Source organism: Peromyscus maniculatus, chromosome 7 (genome assembly GCF_049852395.1).
Source record: "Peromyscus maniculatus bairdii isolate BWxNUB_F1_BW_parent chromosome 7, HU_Pman_BW_mat_3.1, whole genome shotgun sequence".
NCBI lineage: Eukaryota > Metazoa > Chordata > Mammalia > Rodentia > Cricetidae > Peromyscus > Peromyscus maniculatus.
The window spans coordinates 108146879-108165636 of record NC_134858.1 but is presented as its reverse complement, the minus strand read 5'-3'; the positions used below and the strand labels follow the sequence as shown (position 1 = coordinate 108165636).

The window sequence follows — 18758 nt, the reverse complement described above, 5'->3', positions numbered from 1 at the left end:
CTGGACCATATATCCCCCAAGAACCACCTTGACAGCCGGTTGATGGTGCAGCACTAGGGAGGCAGAGGCAGGTGGATCTCTGTGAGTTTGAGGCCAGCCTGGGCTACAGAGTGAGTTCCAGGACAGGCTCCAAAGCTACACAGAGATACCCTGTCTCAAAAACAAAAACAAAAACAAAAAAAAACAACCCACTGTAGCCCCCCATCCTCCTACCATACAGCCATGCCATTTTAGACCCATTAAAGGGGGAAGTTTCCTGTCTCGAGTCTGGACACTTGCTGGGCTCAGCCTCTACCCCACCCCCCCCATACTGGGATATCCCACCTCTTGTGCAGTCCTTTGGCTCATAGCCCTACAACCTTGGTGACCTTGTCCTGCTCTGCCCACTGCCAGAGAGCCTGCAGGACGCAGGCTGCCTGCCTCCCACGTTGCTGTTGCGGCTCCTCCACCTCTTTGGTGCTGTCCTTGCTGGGGGAAAGGTATGTGGGGTAGTGAGCTTGGGGACCCAAGGGTGGCCCTCTCAGCACCTTATTCTAGGTGAGTCCATCGCCACCTTTCCTCACCCTTAGGAAAACGGACAGATGGCTGTGAGCGCTGGCTCTGTACAGGGACTGCTAGGTGTGGTGCGGAGCTGGGGCCGTGGCCCGGCTCAGGACCCGAGCCAGGTGCTGCTGGCTCTGAAAGCACTGGTGGGTGCGGTACACGTCCTGCATGCTAGCCGAGCGCCACCCCGAGGGCCAGAACTCCGCACCCTGCTTGAGGGCTACTTCTACATTCTTAATGCTGACTGGCCGGCTAGTCCAGGTTCAGGCCCTGAAGAGGCCCTTGTCACCCTGCGGGTCAGCATGCTCGGTAGGTGCCCTTGGGGAGGGGCAGGCCCATGTGCTGGTGGAAAAGCAGGACCGGGCTCCAGGGGAGGTGGGGTGTTTAAGAATGCTTGTAGGGGAGTCTGACCGTGACCCCCACACAGATGCTATCCCCATGATGCTGGCCTGTGAAGACCGGCCAGTGCTGCAAGCCACCTTCCTCAGCAACAATTGCTTTGAACACCTGATTCGCCTCATCCAGAACAGCAAGGTGGGTGGAGTTCCACCTGCGGGGTGGAAGGCTTGGGGGGTCCCAGAGACACCCCAGGCTGCTGTTGAGCAAGCTTGGCTCTGGCCTGTGCTCAGCCGGAGGGCCTGGGGGGCTGGGCAGGGCTTGTCCCTTTGGGGTTTGGGCCCCAAAAACCCGACAGGAGAACTTTGACTAGGTCTCAGTGGGACATTTCTCACTGGTGCAGAGCCCTGGCAGCTCCTCCTGGTCCTGCTCTAACCTCTCCTCTTCTTCCTCCTGCTCCTCCTCCTCCTCCTCCTCCTCCTCCTCCTCCTCCTCCTCCTCCTCCTCCTGCTCCTCCTCCTGCTCCTCTTCCTCCTGTTCCTCCTCCTCCTCCTGTTCCTCCTCCTCCTCCTCCTCCTCCTCCTCCTCCTCCTGCTCCTCCTCCTGCTCCTCCTGCTCCTCCTCCTGCTCCACTTTGACCCTCCTCACAGCTGTACCTGCAGGCCCGGGCGCCCCCTGAGGGGGACAGTGACCTGGCCACCCGGTTACTGACTGAGCCCGATGTCCAGAAGGTACCACTCTGGGGCTCACCAGCTCAGGCAGCACCTCCCTGGGCCACCCACCCTGGGCTCCTTCTCTGACCATTTCCTGTGCTCTAGAATGGTGGCTGAGTAGATGTGTCTGAGGCTTGGCAGAGCTGACATTGAGGGTGACTTCTCCCAGGCTCTCTCCACCCCTACCCCTTCCAAGGCCCCATCCTGGAGACTGGAGCAGGAAGTGGTCTCTTGCTTACCTAGTGTCAGAATGGGGTGCTGGGGTGTGACTGGAAGGAACCTTCGAAACCCTTCACCACCTACCCCACCCCCGCTTCTCAGGAGACTCAAGTCCAGACACTAAGAGCTTAGGTTGTCCTTACTAAGGCAGGGGTCCCCAGAGGAGCCATATCTTCTGTGGCTCCTGAGTCTTGTACTAAACTTCTTATAATGTGCCCCATGTCTAACTGTCCATAGGGGCTGTAGAAACTGTGGGGTATCAGGTGGGGCTCTACACCTGGGCCCCCAACCACCAGAGCCTCGGCCCTGGCTTTGTCTTCATGAGGCAGCCTCATGTGTTTATTCCTACGGTGACTTTCTGAGATCCGCCTGTCCATTCAGCTCCAAATCAGGCAGGGCTAGGTGACCCCCCCACGCATACATCCTTGATTGTATTTACAGATAACGAAACAGGCCTAGAGAAGGGAAGGTTGTCCGAGCTCTCACTGCAGGGGACTGGGCAGAGCTATGAGCAAAGGGCCCACAGGACTAAATCCTAGCTTACGTAGCACTTGATATCAGACTCTCAACCCCCAGGTGGGTCAGGCGAGTGCGCAGCATGCCTCTGACATCAGTTTCAGCTAAACTGGGCCACAGCATCCTCACTGATTTAGGGGCTGGAGGAACAGGGTAGGATTTAGAGGTCTCGAAGGTTCTTCTGGCTCTAATGCCCTGTGATTGGTTGCCCCATACCCCTGAATCTCTGTCAATCACCATGGGTGATGGGTCACTTTGATGGCTTGCTTGCATGCATGTCTCACTTGGGGCGGGCGTTGGGGGTGTGTGGGGACTGGTGCCAGTAAGTCTGTAGGAGGGAGAGCAGAGGCAGTGTGCACCACTGGTCTAGCCTTTCCCAGCCGGGGTTTCTTTCCAGGCCTCTTTGCCGAGGCCGTCTTGCCCAGCTGCTAGGAGAGCACTCCAGTTCAGGGCAACGCAGCTGTGGAGCAGGTGGAGAGCCTGGTGCTCACAGAGGGTTGCTGATCCAGCAGATACCCTGGACCCGGGTGTACCTGGCCCTGCACCCCGTTTACTGCCAGGTGTTGCCAGCTGTGACACCCCGGCAGCTGCTTCTCCTGACATCCCCTCTACCCCAAGGTGCTGGACCAGGACACAGATGCCATTGCAGTCCACGTGGTCAGAGTGTTGACCTGCATCATGAGTGGCTCCCCCTCAGCCAAGGTGAGGATGCTTCAGACTTTCTGTGACAGGAGTCGGAGGTGGAATTTGTTGTCCTCACGTTTCCAAAACTGGCCAGTAATCCTGTTCCCTGGAGAGCACATGACTGCCATTGCCTCTGGGGTGTGGTTTCACGTGCTTGGTGGGTGTGGTCCTCAGTGTGTCCTGGGAGCTGGGACGCCTGTGAGCTGACCGCCACCTGTAACAGCCTTCTGAGATGAAGATAGGCTACTCCATCCTCTGTGTTGTCCCTTTCTCTGCTGGAATCTACAGGCAGAGGTCGACAGAGTTCCAAAAGTGGAGGGGTCCCCGTGGGTGAGTTAGCCACAGACCCACACCTTTGCTTACTTCCACCCTACTTTTCAGGAGGTGTTCAAGGAGCGCATTGGCTACCAGCACCTGCAGGAGGTCCTGCAGAGCCACGGGCCCCCCACCCACCGGCTGTTGCAGGAACTGCTCAACATGGTGAGGACTGGGTTGGGGCCTGGGTCCCAAAGGCAGCTGGCCTGAGGCAGCTCCCTAGCCTGGAGGACTGTTAACTATGGCCAGTGTAATGGGAGCTGTGGCTCAGCCATACATGCCAGTGCCCTGAGGTGAGACCTCTACACTATAGGCCGCAAGGACTATTTCAGGAACATACAGTTAGGGGCTCGGCCAGCCCAGGCTACTTCCAAAGCTTGGAAGTTGGTAGTGCCGAGTGCTTGTTTTGGTGGTCGTGATCATCCATGCACCTTTGGCAAGGCACCAAGATGCGGCAGCACGCGTTGCTTTCCCATGCTGTAGGCAACAGGAAGTCTCGTAGCTGGCAGGGGGCCACAGTTGACCTGAGACTGTCACATTCTTTCCACCAGGCTGTGGAGGGTGACCACAGCATGCACCCGCCTCCACCAATCCGCAATGAACAACCCGTGCTGGTGCTGATGCAGTGGCTGCCGGCTTTGCCCACAGCAGAGCTGCGCCTCTTCCTGGCACAGCGCCTCTGGCGGCTCTGTGACAGCTGCCCGGCCAGCCGCGCCACCTGTGTGCAGGCAGGCCTGGTGGGCTCCCTGCTGGAGACACTCGGCACGGGGGCAGCCCTGGGAGCCCGCTGCCAGGAGCAGCTCTTAGCACTGCTGCAAGCCCTGGGCCGAGTGTCTCTAAGGCCCCTGGAGCTGCGGCGTCTGCTGCGCCCCCCGCCGGGGCTGGACTCAGACTCAGCCGGAACTGAATCTCAGAAGGCCCGACACGCAGGCGCCGTCATCCGGGCACTGTCAGGCATGGCCCGGCACCGGGGCCCCGCCCGCGCCCTGCGCTACTTTGACCTCACACCTAGCATGGCGGGCATCATGGTACCTCCTGTGCAGCGCTGGCCAGGACCCAGCTTTACCTTCCACGCCTGGCTCTGTCTGCGTTCCACAGAGACAGCCCCTACCTCAGCCCCTCTCCGGCCCCTCCAGCGAAAACAGCTGTACAGGTGGGTAACTGCCAAGGGCTAGGGACCCGCTCCGGGGGGTGGGGAGCACGAAGAAGCGGGCATAACTGGATTCTTGCCCCCAGCTTCTTCACCAGCAATGGCTCAGGGTTTGAGGCCTTCTTCACGGCCGCTGGGACCCTGGTGGTAGCCGTGTGCACACGGAAAGAGTACATAACCGTGAGCTTGCCGGAAGTGTCCTTCGCTGACTCCGCCTGGGTGAGTCCTCACCCTTCTCATGTGGTCCGGTGTGGACTGGGGACCACCAAGGCTCGAGCGTGGCTTGAGTCATCATGGCTTCTCTTACAGCACTGTGTGGCCATTGTGCACGTGCCTGGGCGCCGACCCTTCAGTCAGAACCAGGTCAATGTCTTCAAAGATGGCCAGCTGGTCAAGACAGCACTTCTTCGCTTCCCCTCCCTGAGTGAGGTGTGCCAGGCAGGGTTTGGGTGGCCGTGGGTCAGTCGGAGGGACTTGGATCGGTGTGGACTGGACCCCCTGTGTGTCTTCAGCCTGCACCGCTCTGAAGTCCATGGTTTTGGGAGTCATCATAAGCTGGATATAGGTGGCGTCCCAGGCCTTGCTGGGACTGACCAGTCTCCCAATCCTGACCCTGCAGCCTTTCTCCTCCTGCTGTATTGGTTCTGCTGGGCACCGTACAACGACGACCACCACAGGGCTCCCCCCTGCCTTGTCTCACACTCACCCCTCCCTCACCCGCTCCCAGTCAGTCCCAGCCTCTGCAGGCCTGGGCGGGGGGCCTGGGCTGGGGGCCCCTCTGCAGGAGGGCAGCATCAGCTCCACCCTTGCAGGCACCCAGGACACTCGGTGGGGAAGCCCCACATCTCTGGAGGGTGAGCTGGGGACTGTGGCCATCTTCCATGAAGCCCTGCAGGCATCTGCCCTGCAGGTCCTGTATGGCCTGGGTATGTAGCCCCTGTTGTCTGTCAGTCCCCTGCCCGAGTCCCAGCTTCTACCCTATTGTCCCAGTTCTAGGGCATCAGATTTGCCAGGTGCCCAGGGGAAGATGGTAACCCTAGGAATCTGTCCTCTGGGCAGGCAGGGAGGAGGCAAGCTGTGGGTGGGATTTGGCCAGAGGCCCCGAGGTCTCTTACAGGATTGGCCGTCTCTCTCCAGGGCCCAATGAGCCAGCACCCTTCAAGCCTGAGGGTGAACTGCACGAGCTTGGTGCCAAGTTGCTCCTCCACTATTCACCCCAGGTATTTGGGGATGAGGGAATCGTCACTACCCTCTGGCTCTGCCCTCAGGCTCCCATTTTCAATCTGTCACCCCCTTCTCCATTTGACCCAGGCCTGTAAGAACAACATCTGCCTGGACCTGTCCCCTGGCCATGGGCTGGATGGCCGCCTGACAGGACATAGGGTGGGGACATGGGATGTGAAGGTATGTGTGTACGTGTGGATAGTGTACATAGGGCTAGTTGGGAGCAGTGTTGGGCTCTGGCAGTGTTTGGGAGACAAGTTCAAGAGACCTGTACTTTGAGTCCAGGCTTCTAGGCAAGATGCTGGTGGGGAATTGCTCTCTCATCACCGGCCCCTCCTCCCAGGATGTGGTCAACTGTGTAGGGGGCATGGGTGCCCTGCTGCCCTTGCTGGAACGAGTAGCTATGCAGCCCCAAGAGGCCGAGGCGGGTCCAGGTGAAACGCATGACCTTTTGGGACCTGAACTGACCTCAGGCCATAACACTCAGGGCCTGCTTCTCCCCCTGGGCAAGTCTTCAGGTGAGTCCTCCATGCCTGGGCTGGGGAAGAAGGTCTTGGCATGGCAGTGAGGGTGGAAGTGTGAGGTAGTGGCTTCTCGCATGCCCTTGACCAACCTCTATCCCCTTCCTGTTGGTTGGCAGAGGAACGGATGGAGAGGAATGCAGTGGCTGCCTTTCTCCTGATGCTTCGGAACTTCCTGCAGGGCCACACCGTAAATCAGGAGAGCCTGGTGCAGTGCCAGGGGCCTGCCATCATAGGGGCCCTCCTGCGTAAGGTGAGACCTACTGAGCAGGTGGAGGAGAGACAGGAGCAGGACCTTCTGGACAGTGATGTCGAGTGGGGCCTGAGTGGGGGGCAGATTTGGTTGTGAGGATGTAGTTAGGAATGTGGCCCAGGCTGTGTCCAGGGAAGCTGAGCCATAGGCCGGGCTGGAAGCTTGTATTTCCACGATGGCAGCCGCCCTGAAAGCCTGTGATCAAGGCTGGTGGTTCGTGGCTGCTGCTGGGAAACCTGGAGCCTGAGTGGCTGGGACTCACATCTCAGCCAGCCCCTTCTCCCCTCAGGTCCCCAGCTGGGCCATGGATATGAACGTGCTCATGTCTGCCCAGCTGCTGATGGAGCAGATGGCTGCTGAGAACAGCGGGACCCTCCTCTACCTGCTCTACCAACATTTGCTCTTCAGCTTCCACCTCTGGACCCTCAGTGACTTTGCCGTGCGCCTGAGTATGTGAAGGGCTTGGGAAAGAGGCCTGGCTACAGGGCAGGGCAGGGCGAGACGTCACAGCCTTGCTCTAGACGATCTGAGGGGACACAGCTGACTGGGGCAGAGCTCTGCCCTGGGGTGTGTGAGGGAACGTGATGGTGCCTGGGAGGTGTGGCAGAGGCATGGCCCTGCCCCACACGAAGCTTTCTGCTGATGTCCGTCCTCTCAGGTCACATCCAGTACATGTCCAGCATAGTCCGCGAGCACAGACAGAAACTCCGGAAGAAGTATGGAGTCCAGTTCATCCTTGATGCTCTGCGCACACACTACAGGTTAGGCTAGTGGGACCGGGTGGATGCTGGGGGCCTGGCACAGAAGTGTCTGGTGTTGGAGACCAGACGACATGCAGCCTCAGCTCATCTGCCCACTTTCCCTGATCTTGCCTCTTGGACCTGCTGGCTGCACTTGCCGGACCGTCTAGTCCGCAGCGGGAGCGCCCCCTTGCGGCCGACGACCTGCGCACGGTACAGACTTCCCTTCTGGGTCTGGCGCGTGAGTTCCTGGTCCGGAACTTCTCAGTGGATGACATGCAGGTCGTGCTGAGCTTTTTGGCAGCCACCAGTGATGATGGCCAGGTGGGCAGGAGGTTGGGGAGGGTGAGGCTCGGGGGAGAGGTGGATGGGCCAGCTGGGGAACCCAGCCTGGAGTGACATTCTGTATCCTCAGGTGGTGGGCACACTGGACCTGTTACTGGCCCTGCTTCAGGGTTCTCCAGCACAAGAGCCTTTGGCCATCTTCCTGTTGGAGCCCGGGAACCTCGAGGTGCTGCTCACACTGCTGGTGCGGCCAAAGTCACCGCCCCTTTTGACTGACAGAGTCTGCAAGGTACACCCAGCCTCCTCCTGGCTTCACAATCCCATTCTCGGAGGCCCCTGGCTGGAACCTAGGGCAGCCTTGCACCGGTGAATAAAGCCACTTACACGGGCCTCTTCTGGAGCCACACACCTGCGCAGTGACTTCTCCTCCTGTGTTAAGTCCTCCGTGACGACAGCCCCTCGATCTCCCTCCCGCAGATCTTGCGAAGACTGCAACAGAATGAACGATTACCTGAGCGGAACCGCCAGAGGATCCGGCTGCGAGACTGTGGTCTCCAGGGTCTTGTGGCCAGCTTGCCCGAGGGGACCATCTCTCCCCAGCTCTGCCAGGGCCTCTACAAGCTGTTTATGGGAGCAGGTATGATGTGGTTGGGACCAAGAGGTAGATCACATGGAGCGGGGGATGCATTTCAGTGGTAGAATACTTACCTAGCATTTGCCAGGCCTTGGGTTCAATCCCCAACACAGCAGAAAACAAACAAAAACGCAGAGCAGGCAGAGGGGCAACATCTGTCAAGGGGATGGGACTGGTGGGAAGAGGGAGTGTCCTGTAGGGACAGGATTGAGACCGTTCCCTCCGACTGTGTCAGTCCCTCAGGTCGCATCCCCCGATGGCCTGAACCTCTCAGATTTGTTGGCTGTGGTACAGCTGTCCCTCCAGGCTGACCTCAGTGTCCGCCTTGACATCTGTCGTCAAGTGAGTAAGAGAGAAGCTTGGGGAGGAGGGAAAGGGGTGGCTTCTGCTCTCTGGAGTCGGTTTTGCCTGTCTGGAAAGCGGGTGAGGACCTGGGGGGAGGGTCGGGGAGGCAGTCAGATGGCCTCTGACTTGCTGTGCCCTGGCCCGGCAGCTTTTTCACCTCATCTATGGACAGCCAGATGTGCTGCGGCTCCTGGCCCGACAGGCTGGTTGGCAGGATGTGCTGACCCGGCTCTATGTCCTGGAGGCTGCCACAGCCGGCAGCGCCCCCCGCTTTCTCCCAGAGCTGCCCCCCTCCCTGGAGCCAGCCCGGTCCCCACCACCCACTGAGTTGCCTGCTGAATCCTCGGATGTCTTCCTGCCCTCCGAGTCCCCTTGCCCCGACCCAGACGCCTTCTACCATGCCCTGTCCCCGTTCAGTACACCCTTTGACCTGGGCTTGGAACGGGCCAGCGTTGGCTCGGGCAGTGCCGCCGCCGGGGGGAGCAGCAGCGGGACTGTCACTCCAGCCAGCCAGCCCGGCACACCGTCCCCGCTGGATGGGCCCCGGCCCTTCCCTACCGCCCAAGGCCGCCACAGCTCCAGCCTCTCCAATGTGCTCGAGGACGGCAGCCTGCTGGACCCCGCTGCCGTCAGTGGGGATGACACCTCGAACACGAGCAACCCCCAGGTGAGATGGACCCACCTGGTGACATTGCATCGTGTCTGGAGATGACACCTCGGGGAAGCAGGTTGGCACTGTGACCTCTCCAAAGATGGGACTGATACCAGGGCCGATAGTCTCACGTGTGGTCGTGTTGAGCCACAGTGGAGGAGAGCAGCCGTCTAGGGCCCAGGGCCAGCCTGTCTCTTCTGGAGGAACAGCCAGCGAGTGCTCCTAACTGCTAAGTTGTCTCTGCAACCCCGGTTCTCCTTGGGAATTCCTAGGCAGCCTTGAAGACTCAGGGTAATGCCTTTGTGACTATCTCCTCTCCTCTTTGGAGTCGAGCAGAACCCCAGGTTTCTCCCCAGAGTTCAGACAGTAACTGGACCCCCTGTGCCATTTTTCTAAGACCTTGGTGCCAGTCTGGCTGTTTGCCGAATGTTGCTGCCTCTCACCACTCCTGCTAGTGGGCAGACAGGGGTGCTGAACAGAGACTCCCCTCCCAGCCCACCGGCTCACCACCCTCCTATGCCCACAGCAAACACCTGAAGAGGAACTCTGCAACTTGCTCACAAACGTGCTGTTCTCGGTGACATGGCGGGGTGTGGAGGGCAGTGATGAGGCCGCGTGGCGGGAGCGTGGCCAGGTCTTCTCAGTTCTTACCCAGCTGGGGGCCTCAGCCACGCTGGTGCGCCCACCAGACTGCATTAAGCGCAGGTAAGAGGGATGATTCGGGAAGGTGATGGGTCTCTAGGAGCCGGGGAGCCAGAGAAAGTGCAAGGTAGGTACTGAGTCCTTCTCTTGGCCAGCCTCCTAGAGATGATGTTGGAATCAGCCCTGACCGACATCAAGGAGGCTCCCCCAGGAGGCCTGGCCAGCCTTACCCAGCAGGCACTGTGGCTGCTACGTCTGCTGCAGGATTTCCTGTGCGCTGAGGGCCATGGTAATCAGGAACTATGGAGTGAAAAGGTGCGACCATTCAGAGCCACATGCATTCTTGCGTCCTTATAAACCTGGGGTATCTAGTCTGAGAGATGGGCAAGTTCCCAGGGCAGTCCTGGATACGTCAGCATGGACATCTATAGGCATGTCTAGTCAGGTCAAGGTTTGGGGTGGGTGACGGTGTTAGAGATGGCTGGGTACACCTTGCAGGACTGGTCAAGTGGTGAGAACAAACCTTACCTAGCCTCCAGCCCAAACTTTACCTTGCCTTCTTCCCGTGTATCCCTGGCCTTGTGTGGTAACACGCTGGAAATGTTCTATGTGGCAGCTCTTTGAAGGTGTGTGCAACCTCCTTGATCGCCTGGGCGCCTGGCCACACCTAGCCAATAGCACAGCAGAACTCCGTGAGATGGCACAGATTGGCTTGCGTCTTGTGCTTGGCTATATCCTGCTGGAGGACCCACAGGTGAGCATGCCGGTGGGCAGTGGAGGTGGGGCTGGTGGAGGTATAGCAGTTGGTGACACCCTCATTGCCTTGCACGTACAGCTGCATGCCCAGGCCTATGTGAAGCTGCACACACTGCTGCAGACTGCAGTGCCAGCCCGCCGTGAAGAGGCATGCTACGTCCTCTCCAAGCTGGAGGCCGCACTCAGCCGGGCGCTGAGCACCTCTTGCTCTGAGACTGAGCATTCACAGTCTCCGTCTACCGCTGTGGCGGCCTCTGAGCGCTGTTCGTGGTTGGTGCCGCTGGTCCGCACACTGCTGGACCGTGCCTATGGGCCCCTGGGACTACAGTGGGGACTGCCCTCCTTACCACCCACCAATGGAAGTCCCACCTTCTTTGAGGACTTCCAGGCTTTTTGTGCCACACCTGAATGGCGCCACTTCATCGACAAGCAGGTACCTAAAGGAGGTGGGGACGAAGGAAGAGGATGGGGGCCAGGGCGCACCTCAAGCACTGGTCTCCCCTCATTCATCCTCCAGGTACAGCCCACCATGTCAAAGTTTGAAATGGACACATATGCTAAGAGCCATGACCTCATGTCAGGCTTCTGGAACGCCTGCTATGACACTCTTATGAGCAGTGGACAGCGGCATCAGCGGGAACGCATCCAGAGTCAAAGGGCCTTCCAGGTGTGCAGCCCAGGAGTGGGGACGGTGTGCGAGCTCCCCCGGACGCCTGGGAAACAGCTAACGGGGCAGGGTAGGGGATGGTTGGGAACCCAGCAGTCCGTGGATTGCCCTGCTCTTCTCACCACAGGAACTGGTCCTGGAGCCTGTCCAGCGCAGGGCCCGCCTGGAGGGGCTGCGCTACGCGGCTGTGCTGAAGCAGCAGGCGGCCCAGCACTCCACGGCCCTGCTACACTGGGGAGCACTGTGGCGCCAGCTCTCCAGCCCCTGTGGGGCCTGGGCACTAAGGTGGGCTGGGCTTTTCGGGTGGAGGGGCTGGGCTTGGTACAATGACTTGAGAGTGCCAGGTTGCCTTTGGCTCTCCGTTGAAGGTCTTAACTAGAGTCATGCAACGTGAATAACAGCAGCAGTCTTAGCGAAGGATGGGGGTTCGGGGGTTGGGGGGATGGCGGCCGCAGCACACTTTTAATCCCAGCACTTTGGGGGCAGAGTTCAAGGCCAGCCTGACCTACAGAGCCAGTTCCAGGACAGCCAGGGCTACACAGAGAAACCCTGTCTCAGAAACCCGACAGTGTTGAAGTGGGGGCCCTGTAACCTTTTGCTGCCCGTGACAGTCCCTGGTGGTGTATCTGCAGGGTTCCCCCAGCCCCTCACTGGAAGCTGTCTAGCGCGGAGACATACTCACGCATGCGACTAAAACTGGTGCCCAACCATCACTTCGACCCTCACTTAGAAGCCAGTGCCCTACGCGACAATTTAGGTGAGTGTGCTGTACTTGGTCCACCCACCTGGTGTTTCCCATCATGCCTTGCTGTAAGTAAGTACGATTGGCCTCGTGCAGGTGAAGCTCCCGTGACACCCACTGAAGAGACCTCGCTGCCTCTGGCAGTGACCAAAGAGGCCAAAATCAGCACCCCTCCAGAGGAGCTTCCTGAAGACCAATTAGGGGAGGATGAACTGGCTGTGCTGGAGACCCTGTGAGTGGGTGGACTGGGGGCTGGGCTGGGCTGTTTGCCTTCTGTGGGACTGAGTCTGAGTCTTTCGCTGTCCACCTTGAGTACCCTGAAAAGGGACTCTAACCCCAAATTGGAAGTTATTTAAAGGGCTGGGTGGTTGGGTGGTCTTTAGTAGCCAAGTGCCTCTGAGCAAGGCTGAGAAAAAGCAGAACAGTGTGGGGACCATGGCAGCAGGAGGGGTGACCTGACGCGCAGCCAGAGCGACTTTTAAGTTCAGCGAGGGCACGGGTCAGTGAGCACTAGGCCCTTGGCAACTCCTCTCTGTCAGGGAGGTGTGAGCATGTGACTTCATAGCTCATTGGCCCTCGGAGTTTGTCAAGAAGGGACGCCAGCATCGGCAGCTGAGCTGAGCTGTGTGCTGACCCCCAGGATGGAGGCGGCAGAACTAGATGAGCAGCGTGAGAAGTTGGTGTTGTCAGCCGAGTGCCAGCTCGTCACCGTGGTGGCCGTCGTCCCAGGACTGTTGGAGGTCACCACGCAGCACGTGTATTTCTATGACGGCAGCACAGAACGTGTGGAAACTGAGGAAGGTGCGTTCTGGTGGAGTCGGTGGAGGGCGTGGCAGAGAAGGGCCAAGGTCTGGACTGGGTCGGGGCCAGGGACTCCGCATACCCACTGTTGGTCCTGTAGGCATCGGCCACGATTTCCGGCGCCCCTTGGCCCAGCTGCGTGAGGTCCACCTGCGGCGTTTCAACTTGAGGCGTTCAGCACTGGAGCTCTTCTTCATTGATCAGTCCAACTACTTCCTCAACTTCCCATGCAAGGTGTCTGGGTCCTCAGCTTCATCTCCTGGCCAGACTCCCAGGCCCCAGCCCCACCCCACCCCACCCCACACCCAGGTACGGAACCAGGTGTATTCATGGCTCCTGCGCCTACGGCCACACACCCAAGGCTACCTAAGCAGCCGCTCCCCCCAGGAGATGCTTCGTGCCTCGGGACTTACTCAGGTAAGAGTCCTAGGTATGTCCTAGTGCGAGGTAGGGACTTCGTAGATAGGGGCTTCTGGACAATTTCACTGCTCATCCTTCGCTATCCTGCCCTCCAGAAATGGGTACAGCGAGAGATATCCAACTTTGAATACCTGATGCAACTCAACACAATCGCAGGACGCACCTATAATGACCTGTCTCAGTACCCTGTGGTGAGGGCCCCACTCTGTATACATCCCCCCTTTCCCCGCCGGCTAATGGGCAGGGCCCTAAGCACAGTCCCCGAATGGTTCACCTCTGACTAAGATCAGGCCTCACTCCCCTGCCCTGTTTTCTTCCTGCTGGGCCCTGGTCTCCCCGGAAGGAAGGGGCGTCTATTGTAGATCATCTGTGCTCCTGCAGCCCTTCCAAGTGGGATTGTGAGCAGCCTCTATCCATCTTCCTGAGTGTGAGGGCAGGGCAGGGTGGGCCAGCAAGCCATCAGGGTCTTCATGCAGCTTCTCCCCTGGGTGGGTGGCCAGTTCCCCTGGGTCTTGCAGGACTACGTGTCCCCAGTCTTGAACCTCAGCAATCCAGCTGTCTTCCGGGACCTGTCCAAACCCATCGGTGTGGTGAACCCCAAGCATGCCCAGCTCGTGAGGGAGAAGTGAGCATGTGGGCGGGGCGGGGCGGGGCTCAGTGGGCTGGGGCTGGGTGGGTGAAGGGCTTCTGCTGACTTCTGTTGCCTGTGGCTTCAGATACGAGAGCTTTGAGGACCCAGCAGGTACGATCGACAAGTTCCACTATGGTACCCACTATTCCAATGCGGCAGGCGTGATGCACTACCTCATCCGCGTGGAGCCCTTCACCTCCCTGCATGTCCAGCTGCAGAGTGGCCGGTGCGCCCGGGAGTGATGGGAGGTTGGGGAGGAGCGGGGCACAGTCTTACGCTGCCTCTGGTCGTCTGACCCTGGCTGTGTCCTCCACCAGCTTCGACTGCTCTGACCGGCAGTTCCACTCAGTGGCGGCAGCTTGGCAGGCACGTCTGGAGAGCCCTGCTGATGTGAAGGAGCTCATCCCAGAGTTCTTCTACTTTCCTGACTTCCTGGAGAACCAGAACGGTAGCATGCAAGCCACTGGCTGTGGGAGCAGGGCCCTGAGCATGAGTGCCCAGGCAGGGGTGGCCAGGGATACACAGGGATACTGCTGACCTTCTCCCCTGCTAGGTTTTGACCTGGGCTGCCTCCAGCTGACCAATGAGAAGGTGGGTGATGTGGTGCTGCCCCCGTGGGCCAGCGGTCCCGAGGATTTCATCCAGCAGCACCGCCAGGCTCTGGTGAGGAGGAGACGGCACACGGGCAGGCAGAGTTGGGAGTGGCGGTGGGTCCGCAGTCCCAGGACTGACCCCACTTCCCACCCTCAGGAGTCGGAGTACGTGTCCTCCCACTTGCACGAGTGGATTGACCTCATCTTCGGCTACAAGCAGCGGGGGCCCGCCGCTGAGGAGGCTCTCAACGTCTTCTATTACTGCACCTACGAAGGTAGCAGGGTGCTGCGTGAGCGGGGCCAGGCACAGACGAAGGAGCGATCCAGAGAAGAGCGGAGGGAGTTGTTCTGACTGCTTTGCTTCCCTCTCAGGGGCCGTAGACCTGGACCATGTGGCAGATGAACGGGAACGGAAGGCTCTGGAAGGCATCATCAGCAACTTTGGGCAGACTCCTTGTCAGCTGCTAAAGGTAAGAGCTGCTTGGAATATAGCAGTGAAGAATATATCAGCCGGGCGGTGGTGGCGCACGCCTTTAACCCCAGCACTCGGGAGGTTTGAGTGCAGCCTGGTCTACAAAGTGAGGTTCAGGACAGCCAGAGCTACAGAGAAACCTGTCTCGAAGAAACAAAAAAACAAACGAAAAAAGAACAGTCATGTCCTGGTGCTGACTAGCTCTTGTCTGCAGGAACCACACCCGCCCCGGCTCTCGGCTGAGGAAGCGGCCAGTCGCCTCACTCGTCTGGACACTAGCTCACCCAGCGTCTTCCAGAACCTGGACCAGCTCAAGGCCTTTTTTGCTGAGGTGAGAAGAGGGCAGGAGCTTAGCTTCCTCTGTGGCGTGGGTTTAACTGCACTCACCGCTGGGGCCAGATGGGAGTTCTAAATGACGGTGACCGACTGACTTCACGGCAGCCGGTGGACACGGAGGAGAAGGAAGCAGGGCTTTCTTGACGAGGGCCAGGGCAAGGCGTGACTTCCCGAACAGTCTCTGAGAACCCGAGTGGGTCGGGACGGAGGGACTCTAGCCTTGGACCTCTTCCTGCATCTTCACACCCTTGCCCTCCTGTTACTGGGCTGAGGCCAAGGAGGAATGGGATGAGAGGATCAAGGCTGAGCTGGAGCTCGGCCCTGGGTCCTCTGCCTTTCTGCGATACCCTCCTACATGCGCACTGCTGGCTGGTGTGCTTCTCCATGTGACACCCACTCTGTGCCCCTGGGGGCCAAGGGCGAAGAAGAGAGGGTACCCACTGGGACTGGAGAGATGGCTCAGCAGTTAAGAGCACTGGCTGCTCTTCCAGAGGACCCAGGTTCAATTCCCAGCACCCACATGGCAGCTCACAGCTGTCTGTAACTCCAGTTCTAGGGTACTACAACACCAAAGTACATAAAATAGATAAATTGTTTAAAAAATTAAAAAAAAAGAGGGTGCCCGTTGAGAAGACTTGTCTGGCCGCCCCTCCACATAGCCAGCCCCCCACATTTCCGCAGGTTGTCAGCGAAGGCGTACCTCTGGTGTTAGCTTTGGTACCCCACCGGCAATCACACTCCTTCATCACCCAGGGCTCCTCAGACCTGTTGGTAAGGGCGCTGGGCAGGGTGCCCCTCAGCTCGTCCCTCTGCCTCTGCCTCCACCCCACCTCAGCACACTCACTCTTACCTACAGGTGACTGTGAGTGCCAGTGGGCTGCTGGGCACTCATAGCTGGTTGCCCTATGACCGAAACATCAATAACTACTTTACCTTCAGCAAAGATTCCAGCATGGGAAACCCCAAGTAAGGCGGCTCTGGGTAGGGAGGGCTGTAAATGCCCTATGTCTTTATAGAACGCAGGCCAACTGCAGGGGGAGGTCTGGCCAGGCTCCCTGTCGGCCTAGATCCCTCCCCCCCTCCCCCGTGGCCCAGCCTCACCTGCCATCTTCCCATTGGCTTAGGATGCAAAAACTACTGAGTGGGCCATGGGTGCCAGGCAGTGGCCTGAGCGGGCAAGCATTGGCAGTGGCCCCGGATGGAAAGCTGCTCTTCAGTGGCGGCCACTGGGATGGCAGCCTACGTGTAACTGGACTACCCCGTGGCAAACTGCTGAACCAGCTAAGCCGACACCTCGGTAGGAGCAGCCCTAATGCCAGGGAGAATGCGACAGGCAGAGGTGGAAGGGGGTTCTGAATGGGGCCTGGGAGGGTCCAGTAACCCCGGTCTGTCCCCTCCTTCCTGTGCAGATGTAGTGACCTGCCTCGCACTGGACACCTGCGGCATCTACCTCATCTCAGGCTCCCGGGACACCACGTGCATGGTGTGGCGTCTCCTGCAGCAGGTGTGCATGGCGGACGGACCTGTGAGGGCCCTGTAGCCCCGAGCAGCAGTCCATCCGCCCCTCAGGGAGCCTTCAGGGCTGTCTCCTGTCACTCCTTCCCCTTAGTGCCGTGAGCAGGCCTGGGGCTCTATGACCCTCCAACCCGCTGCCTGGGAGAAAGTCGTACCTGCCTGAGTCTTCAGCTAGCCCTGCCTTCCCACAGGGTGGTCTGTCCGTAGGGCTGGCATCAAAGCCTGTACAGGTTTTATACGGACACAAGGCTGCGGTGAGCTGTGTGGCCATCAGCACTGAACTCGACATGGCTGTGTCTGGATCTGAGGTGTGTCCGTGTGCCCTGGGGAGGCTGTTGGCTGAGTCACTGTCCCTGAGCCTTCAGCTCTCTGCTCAGCATCCCGATCTGCCTTCTGCAGGATGGAACTGTGATCATACACACTGTACGCCGCGGTCAGTTTGTTGCAGCATTAAGGCCTCCGGGGGCCACACTGCCTGGACCTATTTCACATCTGGCACTGGGGTCTGAAGGCCAGATTGTTGTACAGAGCTCTGCTTGTGAACGTCCTGGGGCCCAGGTATGTATGGGGATAGGGTACCCAACAAAGACATCAGGGCGGCCGGGTGGTGGTGGCACAGCCTTTAATCCCATCACTCGGGAGGCAGAGCCGGGTGAATCTCTGTGAGTTCGAGGCCAGCCTGGTCTACAAAGCGAGATCCAGGACAGGCACCAAAACTACACAGAGAAACCCTGTCTCGAAAAACCAAAAAAAAAAAAAAAAAAAAAAACCCAAAAAACAAAAAGACATGAGGGCAGTTGGGATGGTGGGGCGGCTACTGATGTTCCCATCCCTTCCAGGTCACCTACTCCTTGCACCTGTACTCAGTGAATGGGAGGTTGCGGGCTTCATTGCCGCTGACAGAGCAGCCTACGGCCCTGACCGTGGCAGGAGACTTCGTTCTGCTGGGCACCATTCAGTGCTCTCTGCACATCCTCCATTTGAACAAGTGAGCCCACTTTGAGTGGCTGGCCCCTCCTGGTGGGAGTTGTTGGCACAGGGTGATGAGGAGTGCACGCTCTCCAGGACACGTTCTTCTAGGTGTTACCCATGGGGAGTCTTGCCGTGGACCTCCCTCAGCTACAGCTGTGGGAGTCTTAGGAATCAGGGATTCAGTTTAGCCAGCCTTCAGATGAGGACGAAGTAGAAACACGGGACAATGAAGACATCTGGTAGCCGTGTTGAAGGCCTCCTTGCGGCTGTGACTTAATGTATATCCACTCCCCGGCTATAGATTGCAGCCTGCTGTGCCTCCCCTGCCCATGAAAGTGCCAGTGCGCAGTGTGTCTGTGACCAAGGAGCGTAGCCACGTGCTGGTGGGCCTGGAGGATGGCAAACTGATCGTTGTGGGCGCTGGGCAGCCTTCTGAGGTGAGGACAAGAACAGGCGGACCGGGCATCGAATCAGATCGGGTGCGAGCAGCTGCTCGGGCTCACCCATCCTACCCCCTCCCCTCTTTCCGTAGGTGCGCAGCAGCCAGTTCGCGCGGAAGCTGTGGCGCTCCTCGAGGCGCATCTCCCAGGTGTCCTCTGGGGAGACGGAGTACAACCCCGGCGAGGCTCGCTGAACCCGGTGTCTAGGTGCTCAGATCCCGCCCGAGCAAGATGCCCTGCCCACGAGACTGCTGCACCAGGGGGTGGGCGGGGCCCACCCTCCAGCTCAGGGATTGGTAGATGGCATCACCAGGAAGTCCCGCCCCTCGCCGGCTGAGGGGAGACCCAGCGCCGGCCTCTGAGGCCTCAGCTGCATATTTTGCACAATCTGGGGTGGGGTGGGGTGGGGAATTCCGACTTTCAAATCCCACGTTACAGTGAAGCACAAAGACCACCCGTGGCCTTAATCTCTAAACGTGACTCTCGCTGCCCAGCCCCAGCAATAAACTTGGCCTAGTTTTGTAGCTGCTTGGTTTCTTGAGTATACATGTGCCCGCCTTCCCGGCCTTCTGTGGCCACCATGTAGTCCCCGTCACCCGGTCTGGTCTGGCATGTCATTCTTCCTGGGCAGGCTGGCCTCC

The 18758-nt window shown here is 59.1% G+C and overlaps 1 protein-coding gene across 6 annotated transcripts in view; it reads left to right on the top strand.

Moving 5' to 3' along the window:
• Nbeal2 (neurobeachin like 2) overlaps positions 1–18641 on the top strand; it is a 33369-nt gene extending 14728 nt beyond the window's left edge. For 3 of the 6 annotated variants that reach the window (XM_076577158.1, XM_076577159.1, XM_076577160.1), the window contains exons 7-54: positions 394–479; positions 570–852; positions 971–1077; positions 1530–1610; positions 2946–3029; positions 3393–3491; positions 3878–4479; positions 4563–4695; positions 4786–4905; positions 5096–5402; positions 5614–5696; positions 5788–5880; positions 6044–6218; positions 6341–6474; positions 6764–6923; positions 7133–7235; positions 7385–7538; positions 7630–7788; positions 7977–8136; positions 8369–8475; positions 8627–9145; positions 9657–9835; positions 9928–10087; positions 10389–10526; positions 10608–10965; positions 11050–11195; positions 11323–11480; positions 11828–11952; positions 12034–12169; positions 12578–12738; positions 12839–13155; positions 13254–13349; positions 13659–13783; positions 13875–14015; positions 14107–14237; positions 14343–14452; positions 14540–14657; positions 14755–14852; positions 15069–15185; positions 15872–15961; positions 16047–16156; positions 16315–16487; positions 16600–16694; positions 16897–17013; positions 17105–17263; positions 17545–17693; positions 17979–18114; positions 18210–18641. In XM_076577158.1, the coding sequence (XP_076433273.1) occupies positions 394–479; positions 570–852; positions 971–1077; positions 1530–1610; positions 2946–3029; positions 3393–3491; positions 3878–4479; positions 4563–4695; positions 4786–4905; positions 5096–5402; positions 5614–5696; positions 5788–5880; positions 6044–6218; positions 6341–6474; positions 6764–6923; positions 7133–7235; positions 7385–7538; positions 7630–7788; positions 7977–8136; positions 8369–8475; positions 8627–9145; positions 9657–9835; positions 9928–10087; positions 10389–10526; positions 10608–10965; positions 11050–11195; positions 11323–11480; positions 11828–11952; positions 12034–12169; positions 12578–12738; positions 12839–13155; positions 13254–13349; positions 13659–13783; positions 13875–14015; positions 14107–14237; positions 14343–14452; positions 14540–14657; positions 14755–14852; positions 15069–15185; positions 15872–15961; positions 16047–16156; positions 16315–16487; positions 16600–16694; positions 16897–17013; positions 17105–17263; positions 17545–17693; positions 17979–18114; positions 18210–18311 (7694 nt within the window). In that variant the 3' untranslated portion in view covers positions 18312–18641. Of the gene's footprint in view, positions 1–393; positions 480–569; positions 853–970; positions 1078–1529; positions 1611–2945; positions 3030–3392; positions 3492–3877; positions 4480–4562; positions 4696–4785; positions 4906–5095; positions 5403–5613; positions 5697–5787; positions 5881–6043; positions 6219–6340; positions 6475–6763; positions 6924–7132; positions 7236–7384; positions 7539–7629; positions 7789–7976; positions 8137–8368; positions 8476–8626; positions 9146–9656; positions 9836–9927; positions 10088–10388; positions 10527–10607; positions 10966–11045; positions 11196–11322; positions 11481–11827; positions 11953–12033; positions 12170–12577; positions 12739–12838; positions 13156–13253; positions 13350–13658; positions 13784–13874; positions 14016–14106; positions 14238–14342; positions 14453–14539; positions 14658–14754; positions 14853–15068; positions 15186–15871; positions 15962–16046; positions 16157–16314; positions 16488–16599; positions 16695–16799; positions 17014–17104; positions 17264–17544; positions 17694–17978; positions 18115–18209 lie in introns of all 6 variants that reach the window. The other 3 variants (XR_013052960.1, XM_042281753.2, XM_076577161.1) reach the window with 3 other exon arrangements.
• Positions 18642–18758: the final 117 nt, after the last annotated feature.